The sequence below is a fragment of the Miniopterus schreibersii genome (genome assembly GCF_964146895.1).
Source record: "Miniopterus schreibersii genome assembly, chromosome: 19".
In the NCBI taxonomy this organism is placed as follows: domain Eukaryota; kingdom Metazoa; phylum Chordata; class Mammalia; order Chiroptera; family Miniopteridae; genus Miniopterus; species Miniopterus schreibersii.
Genome location: NC_138119.1, coordinates 26,070,316 through 26,086,929, shown reverse-complemented (window position 1 = coordinate 26,086,929; position 16,614 = coordinate 26,070,316). Strand labels below are relative to the sequence as shown.

The 16,614-nt window shown below is 35.4% G+C and overlaps 1 protein-coding gene across 1 annotated transcript in view; it reads left to right on the top strand.

Annotated features, from left to right (window-relative positions):
* Positions 1-16,614, top strand: part of PPP2R5A (protein phosphatase 2 regulatory subunit B'alpha) — a 65,908-nt gene that overhangs the window by 46,484 nt on the left and 2,810 nt on the right. Inside the window, exons 5-12 of the mRNA XM_081121808.1 lie at positions 970-1,100; positions 2,419-2,478; positions 3,419-3,527; positions 4,170-4,223; positions 9,191-9,241; positions 9,475-9,594; positions 9,674-9,801; positions 10,549-10,650. Coding sequence (XP_080977934.1) covers positions 970-1,100; positions 2,419-2,478; positions 3,419-3,527; positions 4,170-4,223; positions 9,191-9,241; positions 9,475-9,594; positions 9,674-9,801; positions 10,549-10,650 — 755 coding nt within the window. The remainder of the gene's footprint in view (positions 1-969; positions 1,101-2,418; positions 2,479-3,418; positions 3,528-4,169; positions 4,224-9,190; positions 9,242-9,474; positions 9,595-9,673; positions 9,802-10,548; positions 10,651-16,614) is intronic.

The window sequence follows — 16,614 nt, the reverse complement described above, 5'->3', positions numbered from 1 at the left end:
AATTTGAGATTTTGACTTTAAATTTTTCGAAGATCTCTTTATTCTGCCTTTGCTGAAGAGTGTGTAAAGGTATAGGAAAATGACAATTTGGCCAATTTGAACTGGTTTAAAATTTTCCAGCCATTTGCTAAGCTGACTTTATTTACTTATCTATTTATTTATTTTAATCCTCATCTGAGGATATGTTTTTATTAATTTTAGAGAGGAAGGGAGAGAGAGAGACATTGATGTGAGAAAGAAACATCAATCTGTTGCCTCCCATATGCACCCCGACTGGAATCAAACCTGCACCCTTTTTTGGTGTATGGGACAACGCTCCAACCAGCTGAACAACCTGAGCCACCTAAGCTGACTTTGAATAAAAACCTGTGGTCCTTTTATTTCAGTGTTATTTCATGAATGATCTACACTGTTAGCATGTATCTGACAAGATTAACTGAATACTAATTTTTGAGCTGTTAGCATGCTAACTCAAGTTTTTTTAGTGTAAGATCACAAAAAAAGCCTTGGTTTATATAAATCTTTCTAGTAAATTGGAAATACACATGTGCACATGTATTTTAACTTCATTTATTTAATGACTTGCAATCTACAAGCTTTAAGATTTTTGTATATAATTTTTACTATCAAAAAGCATTAAAAATCTCTTAAATTTCAACACTGTAAACTTAGGGGCCATGTTTAGTAGTCAAGAGTGGAATAGAATTTTAAAATGAGTGACAAGGCAAAATAAATGCACGTTTTGAAGTGTTTATATTATTGTGTCCTTTTTTGAAATGAAATAAGTGAAAAGAAATTCTTCCTAAGCTTTTCTTTAGCTTCACTAGTTAGCAAGAAAAAAATCTGATAAAGCAGAATCTTTAAAATTTTTTTAAAGGTTTCATGGGTTATCTTAAAATCAATATTAGAATAAAGTGAAGTTTTAGCTCAGTTATTTTTAAAAAGTAATTTCTCAGCTTTTTTTTAAAGCTCTTGGAGCTTTTTGATAGTGAAGATCCCAGAGAACGTGACTTCCTGAAGACTGTTCTGCATCGAATTTATGGGAAATTTCTTGGATTAAGAGCATTCATCAGAAAACAAATTAACAACATTTTCCTCAGGTAAATTGGTGATCTATTCATATATGGTGCTTTCCCTCCACCCTTCATATTTTCTTTTTATTCCAGTACCTTTAGGTTAACTTTTAATACCTGAAATCTGGAAATTTAACTGCTAGTATATGAATAATTTTTAGCCCATTTTGTAAACATCAATTTGATTGCATCTAACTTTGTAGAAATTTATAACCTACTTTTCATCTAAGTGGATAGTAATAATGAAGTTTTTAATAGGTAATGCTAATGTCATTCATGTGTAAGATTTATTGTGAGGAGAATTTATCTATTTCTTTGAGCTTTTTGTTTAAAAAATTTGTAAGTACTATTTAAATCAGTAGCTCTTGCAAGTACTTTCATTTGATTTTCTGACAAAGCTAATTTATCCGAGGCCTGTCTTTTGGCTTCTTTATAAGTGATAGTCTTTTTAGTTGCTTTAAAGTAGATTTTACTTTAATACCCACAGTTCAGGTTTGCTGTGTTTGTTTTAATTGAAGATCTGGCAAATTATGCTAGCACTTCCACATTGTAACAACTACAGAGAGCATCTTTCTCCAGTTCTGTGTCATCCCCTCCCTGTCCTGTGTTCCTCCAAGTTTGACTCCCTGCTTTAAAGGTTGATCTTAATCTTGGAAAGCCAGGCAGCCTGTGTAGTTTAGGTTTAGAGAAACGCTGAGAAACTCTGAGTAAAGGTGGCTTTATAACATATAGTCCTTTTCTCTTGGGTTTTCCTGAGTAGAGGTTTCCTATTTTAAAAAGTATTTCCTTGAGGAAATCCATCTTTCTCATAAAATTTTAAGTAAAATAGTCCAGGTGAAATTATATTGTTATCTTAATATTTAGCAAGTTTTAGCAAAAGTATATGCTTAAATAGGAAATATTTAAAAGTACCTGGTTTAGTCCTGGCCAGGTGGCCCAGTTGGTTGGAGTGTAATCCATATACTAAAAAGTTGTGGGTTCGAGTCCCAGTCAGGGCACATACCTAGGTCGGGCGGGTTCCATCCCCCGTCAGGGAGTGTGTGTGTGGGATGGCCAGTTGAAGTTTCTCTCTCCCTCTTCCCTTCCTCCCTCTACAATCAATAAGCATATACTTGGGTGAGGATTTTATTTTTTTAAAGTATCTGATTTAGTAGGAAATAGAGCTGCTTTTATAAGATTGCTAAGAAGTAACCGATTTGGGGCAAAATAGTTTACAAGGAATTCTTCCAGTGTGCTCATAGAGTTCTTACAGTTACCCTTGGGGTTGATTTCTTTACCTTCCTGCCTCTTTCTGTTAGTTTTCTGATGTTTGATTTTTTTCCTTACATCTATATTTTAAATTCAGGTTTATATATGAAACAGAACATTTCAATGGTGTTGCTGAACTCCTGGAAATATTAGGAAGGTAGGTCAGTTTTTTGTTTTGTTTTGTTCTTTTTAAGAATTAAGTAACTTGGAATGTTTTATGTGTTAAAAATCTTAGCTGGGGTTGGAGAGGTTACTTCACATTTTAGAATTTAAATATAGAGCGCAAGACATCGTTTCTCAACTGAATTCTTATTATAGTTTTTTGGAGTGTCAGCATATTAAAGTTCTGCCATGCAAGACATCTGTTTCAGAGTAGGCTTCCTGCTTTTGAAGCTGTGGCATGTTTTATGCCTTAGCTTGCCAGACTATCTCAGAAATTTATAGGATCTTATTGGGAAGAGATGAAATAAGCTAGTGAATCTTGTATGAAGTTACAGAATTCTCGTTCATATGTTGACAGACCATTCCTAATCCATCTGTTCTTTTTAGAAGAATCTATAGCCTTTGATTTTAGTTTACATGAACGTTTTTCCTTCCTTACTCACCACGCAGCATTGTTAACTTGAGAGAAGTGAGACCCCAATTTTTGTACTAGAGAAGGACTTGAGCCTCTTTTAGTAGAGAATGAGTATGGAGAGAATTACTTCTTAGTTTAAGATCCTTCAGTAAAGTAAGAGAAACTACCCATTTACTTCAGAAAATATTGAAAATTCTTAATATTGTGATACTGACTCTCCCGTGGCTTTAGGGAGGAAAAATAAAGGCAACAATACGTAAATAAAGTGATAGGTTTTTATAGAAAATAAAGATAGAAATTACTTACTGGGACATTAATTGGCAGTCCTAGTCTTTTGGAATCATTGAATGACTAAAAGACTTCATAGTAATTGTCTGTCTAAAGTAGTTTGAAGATGCACAAGTAATTAAACACCAGGATTCAAGCAGAGTGTGGTTCCTTATGTACTCATGGATATAACAACTTTCAGAAATCAAGTAGTAACTACTTAACCCTTCCCCCTGCCTTTTTTTCCCTCCAGTATTATCAATGGCTTTGCATTGCCACTGAAAGCAGAACATAAACAATTTCTAATGAAGGTTCTTATTCCTATGCATACTGCAAAAGGATTAGCTTTGTTCCATGCTCAGGTAAGTTTCAGAAAAATTTCAAAGGAGATGAATATTGTTTCAAATACTGATATAAAGGCAGAGAAATTGAGAAATACTGAGGTGGCAAATTTAAGTAGATTTAAGCAGTTTGCTTTGTAAGTTGCCCAGAACAAGTTATTATAATTTAAAATATATTTAGTGTTATTAATAAGGTCAATGCACATTGAGTACAGATATAGGAAAGAAAATATCAAGCTCTTTTCTAGTCCAGGCCCTGATCTAATTAAGTGGCACTGAATAAATCCCATGTAACTGCAGTGTTCTGTTTAGCTGCAGTATAACCTAGTCAGTCTCCTCTATTAATATTTAGAGAATATCATATCAGCATAGGCATACATGTAGAAACATGCTGAAAAAGTAAAATGTTAGCTCTAGTCTTATTTCAGTTAACTTTATTTTCAGAAGTTACTACTGAAAAAAAATCTTTTTTTGAATTAGAAGTTACTTTGAAGATTACACAGTTACACAATTGTGGGTATATTAATTTTTATGTGTTGAGATTAAGCTAGAGTAAAATTGACCAAAATGAGGTAGTCATTTTTGTTAGCTCAGTATAAAACCCTTGCATCACTAAATATTAATTTACTCCGTAATATTTATAAAGTGTCCCTTCCATTTTAGCTAGCCTACTGTGTTGTACAGTTCCTGGAGAAAGATACAACACTAACAGAACCAGTAAGTGGTCTATTTATTTTTATTTTTGGTCTACATTGGAGCATTTCATTGTACCTTTCTTTATACTGTTAGATACCGTTACAGAGTTATCAAACAGTAGTAGTAATGTGCTTTAAAATAAAATCATTAACAAGGAATGTGAGGTTCATCTACAGTCAAGGAATGGGGTTGGGAAGGGGAGTTCTCATGAGTTATGTGTCTTGAATAACTTAAATATTGAGTAATATTAACATAATAGTTGAGATGTGTGATGACAGGATCAAATGACTACAGTGAAATTTTATGTACATATTATCTTCACTGATAATCTTTTTAATCTTCATTCACCTTTTAAAATTAAAACATACTGTGGAAGTCCCAAAATTATTCCCTTGAGTTTTGTTTTGTTTTTAGAAATAGGGTTTTCCCTCTTATTGATAAACCACATGATAGGGATTGAAAACATCTCCTTGCCTTTGGAGCTTAAGATATAATCTTGGAATAAAGGTTGTTTACTTTATGAATCAGCATAGCAATTCAGTATTTGAATTCTACTTATTTGATTATAATATGAAAATTCAGAAGAAAATAAAAATGTTATGAAAATTAACTGAAGATTCAAGATAAACAAAAGGTGATAGGGAGAAATAGCAAAGTATAAAAGAAAAAAACTTTAACCTTGGTGAACTAAAAATTTTGAGAGTACTTTCTAGATACCCTCAATCTGAATATTTAAACTAAGAGTTCTTGAAGCATTGCAAAAATTTTGAAGGATTTCAGCTGTACTTTTTTAATAAATATTATGAACTTTCTGAGGCTATCCCTAGGGGTGCTTGGAAAACGTATGTATTTCGTATTCTCCCTCTGATTTGACCTTTGTGTAAAGGAAAAGAGATTTTTCCCACTCCCTTATATTTTGAATTTCTAGACTTTTGGATTCTCAGTTCTGAAGCAGCTGAAAACAGTTTTTAAAGACAAATCAGGAGAATTAGAAAGCCCAGGCTTTACATGAAACCACATATGCTTCTGAAGTGGATGAAAATTTAATACAAATCCGTAATTCTCATTAGAATTGAGACAAAGAAAACCCATAACATATCTGATGGTTCATGCTCGGTGAATAGTAAACAGATGTAATTTAAATATATTAAATTAATATGGGATAGCTAGGGGAGATGAGTGATTTCTTTTTAAAGAGGGATGATGGCCAGAAATGTGTCTTAGATGAGTTGGGTTAATGGAAATAGAAGCAGGATGAGGAGAGAGTAATGTAAACGTGTAAGTTGACAAAGAAATGTTTTCAATTCATAAAGATCTGTAGATATAAGAGATCTTGCAGTTTCTACCACAGGCTATTCCAGCACCAAAATTATGGCCATGTTACTTGGGTCTGAGCCTTTCTAGAAATCTGGCATTCATATGAAAGTTTCCTAAAAATTATAAATAAGTCAGAGCTTTGGCTAGTTTTATTACATTCTATATGTATCTAAATTTTGTATTGAAATTATTTTCTGAAATGGAAATGACTTATTCCTGTTTATGAAAGTAATGTGTGTTAATTTGGTTCACACAATACAAAATCAGAAAGCACAACATGGAGGAAGTTCCCTGAAATCTTATCCCCTAGAGGTAACCACTTATAAGTGAATATATTTCTAGAAATTTTTTCTAATAATTATATGTAGGTTAAACAAATGGTGGGACAGTGCTGACCACATTTTTTCACCTCTCAATAGAAATAGAATGTAGATATCTTTCCCTGTGAACCTGCATCATTTTTTCACTGGTAGCATCAGATTCCATTATGGGTTAGCCTGACACATTTACCCATCTTCCCTTAATGGGCACTTGAATTATTGGAGTTTTCATGGTTATAGACATGTTGCTGGGTGAGGGGATGTTTTAGGGTGTTGGATACAAAAAAAAAAAAAAAAAAAGTGTGTGTATAAAACCCCTCAGAACTGTACACCAAAATAAAAATTTTACTGTAAGTAAATTTTTTAAACCAAATTATTAAAAATAAAAACATGTTTCTGGGCCCAAGAGTACGTGGAAATTTTAACATATTCCAAGTTGCCTTCCACAGAGTTCGAATGATTTTAATATTCTAATCCAGAGAGTAAAGATGCCTGTTTTCCCTCACCCAAGTGTAATATTAAGTTAAAAAATGTCTGCTAGTCTAATAGGTATGAAGTATTATCATTGGCTTTTTTTCCATTATTGCAGGGACTGAGCCATCCTTTTACATGGTCACTAGTCACACTTCTGTCCTCTGCCTGCTTCTTACCCTTTTCCTGTATTTTGCATATATTTTTTGTCCATTTGGAGTTTTTCATCTTTTCTTAAAGAACTAAAAAAAAATTTCATGTAGTGAAATGTATTCTTCTTCATGGCTTCCGGCCTTGCTGTCATGCTAAGAAAAATCCTTATGCCCTTTGAGATTATAAAAATATTCTGTATTATCACATTCTGGTTATTTTGCAGATTTAGTTTTTATCTGTAAAAACTTTATTCCATCTATAACTATTCCCTAGGGCTGCCATGACGAAATTACCACAAACCTGGTTGGTGGCTTAAAATAACAGAAATTTATTCTCTCACAGTTCTGAAGGCCATAAGTCCAAAATCAAGGTGTCGGCAGGGCTGCATTCCCTCCAGATGCTCTAGGGGAGATTCCGTTCCTTGCCTCTTCCAGTTTCTGGTGTCTCCAGGTGTTCCTTGGCTTGTGGCTGCATCACTCCAATCTCACATTGCTGCCTCTTCTGTCTCTGTGTCTCTCTTACAAGGACACTTGCTGGATTTAGGGCCCACCCAAATAACCCAGGATGATTTCATCTTGAAATCTTTAACTTAATTATATCTGGAAAGACCCAGATTCCAAATAAATCACATTCACAGATTCTAGAGATTAGGATATACACACACCACATTTGAAATAGAAATTTGTATGTTCCAAGGGTAAGGCACTGTTTTAGTTTTCTAGAGCTGCAAAATTATTACAAAATTTAGTGGCTTAAAACAACAAACATTTATTATCTCATAGTTTCAGTGAATCAGGATCTAGACATGACTTAGCTGGATCCTGTGCTGCAACCAAGGTGTTGTCCAGGGCTGAAGCCTCAGTCAGGTTCACATGAGGAAGCATCTGCTTCTGAGTTCATGTGTTTGTGGTAAAATTCAGTTCAAGTGCTGTTGGACTGAGGGCGTCAGTTCCTAGCTGGCTGTTGGCCAGAGGCCACCCTCAATTCCTTGTCAATGTGGGCATCTCCAAATACATAGCAGGTTGCTTTATCAAAGCTGCAAGATGAGAAGGCTGTAGAATCTGCTAGTGAAATGGAAGTCACTAGGCCAGCCCACACATAAGGATTACAGAAGAGAGTGAATTCAAGTAGTAAAAATCATGGGAGATTATTTTAGGAGTCAGCCTGCCAAAGGAGCGACATTGTTTTTTCCTAAATGGTGAGCCACCAGTCCAAGTACCACCGCTTAATTGACTAATTCATGTTTCCCATGGAACTGAAATGTCACCCTTGTCATATATTAAACCCCATATATACATGAGTTGATGTAGTTACTCCTGTATTTCATGTCTTTTCTGTCACTTTCAGTGCTAATACCATCTTGTTCCAATTGCTGGTATCAGTAGTGCAGGTTCCATTCCATTAATATTCCCTCTGCCCCATTCATGGTTATTTGCTTACAGTTATGGATTTTAGAATAAATGTTTCTAGTTTCAGAAAATAATTCAGTTGGTATTTGACTGAAATACTAAATTTATAGATTATAGATATTTCTTCTATACTTAATGTTGAATCATCTACTTGTAGACTTCCATGATATTCAATAAAGTTTTATAGTTTTCATCATATAAATCTTAAAACATTTCTTACCAATTTTATTCTTTATGTACATTAGTTCTTGTTATGAAAGGTACTTTTATTTTCATCTGATTATTGCTACTTTGTTTTATAAAGGTATATTGATTTTTATCTGACCATATACTGAACTTTTTTACTCATTTAATAATACTTAAAGTTTATAAAATGTATAATATATACTTAAATTTAAGTATAATTCTCATATTCCTTTCCAAAGTTATTCATCAGAAACTTTTCATCTTACTGGATTAGCTCCAAAACAGTGTTCTCCCCAACTGTAATTTGAATGAGTGTTCATTACTGGACCAGACCAATAACTATAAAATACCCAAAAAGGCTATCAAAGATCTATTTCCATAAAAGCACCAGCCCAAATGGTTTTACAGCCTATTTTTAAGAAAGCATTGTATAAGGTGATTGCTAGTTTCTGATAAATTCTTAGTTCTGGCTTACTAAATTTTTATCAGAATATATAATCAATAATATCAAATAACTGTTCAAAAGTTCTTGAAATATAACCATATTGAGTTGAACCAACCATCTTGGAATTTCTGGAAAAAATTGTAATTGGTCAGATAAGTATTCTGTTAATATGCTGTTATATTCACTGTATTACAAATTTTTACAACTGTTTATGTTCACTTAAATTCATAATCCCTTGTTTTGTTCTAATTTGGTTATCAAGATTGTGCTAGCTATGAAATAAATTGGGGAACTTTCTGGCTTTTTTGGTGCTTCATAAGTTTTAGATAACAGGAATTAATCTGTCCCTTAGTTTCTCCCTAAAATAACCTATGCTCCTCAACCCAGCAGTTATTTTTTTCCCCTTTATTTTCTTAGTAGTTAATAGTACTTACTACTGTTGAAATTATTTTATGTTTAATTGATAACTTATGTTGGGACCTCATCTATCTAGTTCATCAGCCTCTAGAACAGTATCTGGTACAAAGGCAGTAAATACTTATTAAATTAATAAAGTCTGGGGATACACTTAGATATCAAATAATACTGATCTGAATTCTTCAGAATGAATATTGATATAATTAAAGTTTCCTAGGATTAACCAATTTCATTGCTTAATCCATACTAAAAACTTTTCCTTTTTTGCAGGTGATCAGAGGATTGCTGAAATTTTGGCCAAAAACATGCAGCCAGAAAGAGGTGGGTTTTATTCAACAAAAATAGTTCATTTTATTAAAACACTGAATCAGGGCTATAAACCGTGTTTCTCTTGTCGCTGGAGATGTTCTATGGGGGTTAGAGAGACTTGGTAGAATAGCTGTCAAGGCATTTTTTGTCCACTGTGTATTTGCAGATTAACCTTCTCGTTTTTATGTTTTCTATATTAACATATAATTTGTCATGTTTCTTAAAAAAAAATTTTTTTAACCTAGGTGATGTTTTTAGGAGAAATTGAAGAAATCTTAGATGTCATTGAACCAACACAGTTCAAAAAAATTGAAGAGCCCCTTTTTAAGCAAATATCTAAGTGTGTATCCAGTTCTCATTTTCAGGTATGATGTATTCAGTAAAGCCATTTTTATTTTATACTATTTTTCTCTCGTTTTTGACATTTATAAATGTTTCTTTTAGGTTGCAGAAAGGGCATTGTACTTCTGGAATAATGAATATATTCTTAGTTTGATTGAGGAGAATATTGATAAAATTCTGCCAATTATGTTTGGTAGTTTGTACAAAATCTCCAAAGAACACTGGAATCCGTAAGTGTCTTTTATGTTGATTGTATTGTTCGGTTTTTTAACCTTTTTATCATTTGCTCTCCTAACCCATACTTGAAACCTATACAGATTTGGAACTTATTCCAAGGTTAACATCACATAGTTTTATTCTGTTCTTCACTTTACCTACCTATAGCTTTATAAGGTGTAAATATGTATGTTGTTAATTTCAATTAAAATTACAAATCTCCCTGAAGGAAGGACTACCTGGTGTGACATTCTGCACCAGTGTGTGTGGGGATCACTTAACATTTATGGAGAATGCACAAATGATTGTGTGAATGCCAAGTTGGGTTGACCTGCTGCCAGTAACAGTCTTATCTCTGCAGATGTCAGGGAAAAGCTAAAGTGCTTAGGGTCATATCAGTGGTGTTTAGATGGCATATATTCTAACTTCTGTGACATGCTATCCTTTTTACTTACAATTTATGGTAGTTGGATCTTTTTCACAGTCTTTTAATGCTGCTGTTACTCAGGGTTTGAGACTCTAGAGAGTAGACATGAAGATGATCTGAGCATGGTACATTGGGTAGGACATGTGTTTGGAATCAGACAGACCATCTCTACCACCACTGGCTGTTTGACCAGGAGCAAATTACTAAAACCTCTTGCATTTCAGTTTATCATCTCTAAAACAGACCGAGTGAATCAGCCAACATTTAACCTATTTCAGAGATGATAGTGTTACATGTCTGTTAGTGGCATCAATAACAGCATTTTTCATTTCAGGACCATCGTGGCGCTGGTCTACAATGTGCTGAAAACCCTAATGGAGATGAATGGCAAGCTTTTTGATGATCTTACTAGCTCCTACAAAGCTGAAAGACAAAGGTATTTGATACTTTTGATTACATTTAAGTTAGTTGATTGTGATTCAGTATAATAAGGTATTTTCTCTAAGTTAGAAATATAATGTTTGAGAACTCAATTACATTAAACATTACAATTTAAAAGTCTCTAAACACTTAAGTCATTTCCAGGTAAACTTCCCCTAATGGTTAGATTATGATTTTCATCTGAATCATAAATCTTCTGGTGGTTTCACTCTGAGCCTTAGATTTCATCAGTTTGGTAGCATCTGTATTGCAAAATACAATTTATACTAAATTTTAAATACTATTTTATACAATTTGACTTTTCATATTGAACTCACATAATGATATGCCTATGGCTCAGTACTATTAATATTTTTTTAAAGAATAAATGGTAGCACATAGCATTTAAGAACTTGGCTTAGTGATTACCTCTATTTTGAGAATTACATGTATTACCGCAAAATCTAAAAATCACTCTCTCCTCATATATTTCAAACGTCAGGTGGGCAGTCACCACTGTACTTGAGCCCACCTGTCATTTGAGGATAATAGCTACCATTTACTTCTAATTAAGTATATTACTTACTCTGTTTGGAAAAGCTGATCTATTTCAATTAGTCGTGGTTTTCTTGTGGCAAGTAGAGACAGAATAGTTCTTCAAGGCCATCCTACTCCACCAATAACTAAGTCAATGCGTTATTTCTTCTAAATAGCACCTCTTTTAGAAAGAAACAGATGGAAAGAAAACATAACTAGTATCATATAAAACTTACATTTCAAAAGTATATTTCACGTGACTAAGAGTAATCATATTTTAATCTGCATAAGTCAGTGCCTTTGTCCCCTTAAATCATATATAACTTCAGAACAATTTAGCCCAAGTTATTCAGAAATGTTTTCTTTAGAATTGAAATTAAGTAGATGAAACAACATATAAAATAGTTTGAGTTTTAGTTTTAGAAAGAGATTATTCAATGTTAAGAGATAAGATAGTAAGTTACAGACAGATTAGTGCCTAGACATGTGATACCAAAGGATGTATATTCCCCTGTAAATGGCCCCAAACTGACCTCATGGCCAGGCTTTCTGTAACTGCAAGAGGTCCATGTGAATGTAAAAGTACTCTGGTCAAGACTTCCAGTCAAGGTCAACACTGTGCTCACCTCCATTCATCGAGAACCACCTGAAGACTAGCTGAATAGAAGTCTTTAGTTATAAGATATAAAGAAGCCACAAGAAGGAGACTGATGGGAGGGATATCTTTACTGTGGAGGTACCCCTGAGGGGTGAGGGGTTCCAGCTCCCAGCCAAGGGTACCCGTGCAGGCAAGAGGAATCCCCATAACATCTGGCTATGAAAACCAGCAGGGATTACGTCCAAGTGAGAGAGGACTGCTGAAGTCCCAGGCATTCCTCTTGAGAGGCCTGCACCAAGACTCACTTGCTGTGGGCTTCAGCTTATGGGCAACAGCTTAATAAGCACCTGGGACAGAGGGAGGGACTGAGTTCACTGGCTACAGGGCAAGATTTGGAGGGGCAGGGCGGCTTTCTGAAATGGAAGCCCTGGCAGGTGCCAAATCTGAGCTCTCCATTAACCTAGCTAACACCTTGTTGAGTCCCTAAAACTCTGACCCATCTAGCTCATAAGTGTGGCCCAGGCCACCTACCTTGACTTGCAGGCTTTTCCTCAAATCTCTTCAAGTTCCACAAACCCTCAACAAGCAGAGCTAGCTTCAGAGTGTCCTGTACCTCTTCCTAAACAGCCCTAAGCTCAGAACAAGCTCAATTTGCATCTCATTAGGCGGCTCCAAGCCAGGAATAAGCTGTGGTCATGATGGCTCAGAACATAGCTTCCAGTAAGCAGCCACAAACCTGGCCAATGTGACAGCTGGCCTCAGCTCACATTGTGGTGCCCATCAAAGTATCTCAAACCCAGCACTACTGGCAGCCAGCCTTGGTTTGCTGCATACCCTCTCCCAAGTGCCTCCAAACCCAGCACAAGTGGCAACCAACCATAAGTCACTTTTTAGCTCCCACCAGACAACCCCAAGCTGGGCACAAATGGTGGCTAACATTGGCCTGCACTGGAACCCCTCCCAAGAGGCTCCCAAACCAACACGTCTACCTATTGGCCAGCTTCATGTCAAACCAGAGCACTACCCAACCAGCTCCCCAAAAGACACACCTGAAGGACAGATTTAGCTCACACCCAGAGCCCCACTAAAGTGACTCCCACTACATGGAATCAGCACCAACACAGCAGCTTGTCCACTGTAGTAACTGCTAGCCTGAGAGAACCTCCCCCAACATAGCAGCAATCAAGGCTCAAATGAAACAGGAGGGCACACAACCCACAGAGTGGACAACCCCTGCACCATCCATCTCAAGTGACCAGAGTGACTGTACCACTGGACCCCACAGGACACTTACATAGGTCACTCTGCCAAGACTGAGATGTAATAGATTGATGTAATGAAAAGAAATATGCAGGGTCAGCAAAAATGAGACAAAGAAACATACACCAAATGAAAGAACAGGACAAAACTCCAGTAAAGAATGAAATGGCGACATGCAAGCTACCAGAAGCAGAGTTCAAAAGACTGGTAAAAGGGATGCTCAATGAGCTTAGGGAAAGAATAGATGAACTCATTGAGAAGTTCAGAAGAGAGAGTGGAAACAAAAATGGAGATAGTACACACAAAAAGGGACCAGTCAGAAATGAAGAATACATTACAGGGAATCAACACCAGATTAGCAAAAGCAGAGGAATGAATCAGACCTGGAAGACAGCAACAAGTACCTAATTGAACACAAAAAATTTTACGGATAGTTTAAGAGATCTCTGGGACAACATCAAACATAACATTTGCATCATAGGGGTGCCAGAAGGACAAGAGAAAGCCAGGGATTGGAAACTTCCCTACCCTGGTGAAAGAAATAATCATACCAGTTCCAGTATCCCAAACAAGATGAACATAGAGTGGCCCACTAAAGGCACATCATAGCCTTGGCCAGGGGGCTCAGTTGGAGTGTCCTGTACACTGAAAGGTTGTGGGTTCAATCCCCTGTCAGGGCCCATACAAGAGGCAAAGATTGATGTTTCTTTCCCCCTTCCTCTCTCAAAAACTCAAAACATATCCTTGGGTGAGAATTTTTTTTTTTTTTAAAGACATAATTGAAAGGCTAAAGGTTAAAGACAAAGAGAATCTTAAGAGAAGCAGTGAGTTATGTACAAGGGAGCTCTTTAAGACTGTCAGTTGATTTCTCAACAGAAACTCTGCAGACAAGAAGGGCACGAAATACTCAAAGCGATGAAAAGCAAGGACCTACAACTAAGATTACTGTACCCAGCAAGGCTATTATTTAGAATCAAAGGAGAGATAAAGAGCTTCCCAGACAAAAAGCTGAAAGAGTTCATCACTACCAAACCATTATTACAAGAAATGTTTAAAGGAACTTCTTTCTGAAATGGGGGGATCAAAAATAAATAAAATGGCAATAACCACATAGCTATCAATGTAAATGGATTAAGTCCTCCAATCAAAAGACATGGTAGCTGAAAGGTAAGAAAACAAGACCTATACATAATGCTGCCTATGAGAAACCGACTTTCTATCAAATGACACACAGACGGAAAGGAATGGAAACAGACATTTCATGCCAATGGTAATGTAGAAAAGCAGGGGTAGCGATACTTCTTTAAAACCAAGGCTGTAACAATAGGCAAAGGACATTTTATAACAGGATCAGTACAAAAAGAGAATATAACACTTGTAAACATTTTTGCATCCAATGTAGGAGCACCTAAATGTATAAAGCAAATATTTGTTACTACCTCTTCCTTTATGTCCACCGAGTCATAATAGGGGACTTTTAACACCCTACTGACATCAATGGATAGATCATCCAGACAGAAAATCAACAAGGAAACAGTGCTTAAATGATACATTAAACCAAATGGATTTAACTAATATTTTCAGAGCTTTTCACCCCAAAGCAGAAGGATATACATTCTTTTCAAGTGCACATGGAACACTTTCCCAGGATAGGTCACATTTTAGGACACAAAACATATCTCAATAAATTTAATAAGATTAAAATATCAAGTATCATCTTGGATCACAATGGTATGAAATTAGAAATCAGTTACAAGAAGGAAACTGGAAAAAACAACGCATGGAAGCTAAATAAAGTACTATTAAACAATGAATGGGTTAACAAGATCAAGGGGAAAAAAGATACCCTGAGATAAATGAAAACACAGTGACCCCAAATCTATGGGATACAACACTTCTAAGGGAAATTCATAGCAATACAGGTCCACCACATGAAACAAGGAAAATCTCAAATAAGCAGTCTAGCCTTACACCTAAAGGAACTGAAAAAGAACAAAGAGTAGGAGGAGGGAAATAATGACCTGAGCAGAAATAAGTGAAATAGTTTTTAAAAAAAATAGATCAATGAAACCAAGAGCTGGTTGAAATTGATAAACTTTTAACTGAATTCATTAAGGAAAAAAAAGGACCCCCAAAATAAATCAGAAATGAATGAGAAGTGACAACTGACACCACAGAAATACAAAGGATTATAAGAAAATACTACAGCCCTGGCTGGTGTGGATCAATTGGGCGTCATCCCATGCACTGAAAGGTTGCAGGTTCGATTCCCAGTCAGCGTCCAAGCCTGGTTGCAGGCGTGCAGGAGGCAGCCAATTGGATGTTTTTCTGTCTCCCTCTCTTTCTAAAAATCAATTTTAAAAATCTTCAAAAGAAGAAAATACTATGAATAATTACATGCCAGCAAATTAGACAACCTGGAAGAAATGCGTATATCATGAAGAAACAAAATCTGAACAGACCAATTACAACCAATGAAATCAAAGCGGTAATAAAAAAAATTAAAAACTCCCAACAAACAAATTCGGGACCAGATGCCTTTACAGGTAAATTTTACCAAACATTCAAAAAAGAATTGCCACCAATCCTTCTCAAACTATTACAAAATATTGAAGATGAGGCAAGCATTCTACCCTGATTCCAAAACCAGACAAAGACACTACAACAAAAGTATAGACCAAATCCCTGATAAACATAGATGCAAAAATCCTTAACAAGATAATAGAAAACTGGATTTCCTGATACATTATAAAGATTATACATCACAATCAGGTGGGATTCATCCTTGGGATGCAAGGATGGTTCAATATCTGTAAATCAATCTAAATGATACACCACATAAGCAAAGTGATGCCTATCTATAGATGCAGAAAAAGCATTTGAAAAAATATAACATCCATTTATGATAAAAACTCTCAGCAAAGTGGGATTAGAGGGAACATACCTCAACATAAGAAAGACCATATGTGACATACTGACAGCTAACATCATAGTCTGTAGCGAAAAGCTAAATGCTTTTTATTTGAGATCAGGAACAAGACAAGGATGTCCACTTTCATTGAACATAATATTGGAAAGTTCTAGCCACAGCAGTTAGACAAGCAAAGAAATAAAAAGCATCCAGATTGCAAAGGAAGAAGTAAAACTACAATTATTTGCAGATGACACACTATATAGAGAAAACCGTACAGAATCCACCAAAAACTACTGGAACTAAAGTAGCAGGATACAAAATGCTGAGAAATCAGTTGCATAACAAAATCCCATTTACAGCTGCATCAAAAAGAATAAAACACCTAGGAATAAATTTCACCAAGTAAGTAAAAGACCTGCACTCAGAAAACTAGGACATTGAAGAACAAAATTGAAAAAAGATACAAATAAATGGAAGGATATACTGTGCTCATAGAGGAGCAGTCTCTATCAAAACACCACTGGCATTTTTCACAGAACTAGAACAAATAATACTAAAATTAATATACAACAAGGACCCGAATAGCCAAAGCAATCTTGAGAGAGAAGAATAAAGTTGGAGGTGTCACGCTGCCTAATATCAAACTATACTGCAAGCCTATAGTAATTAAA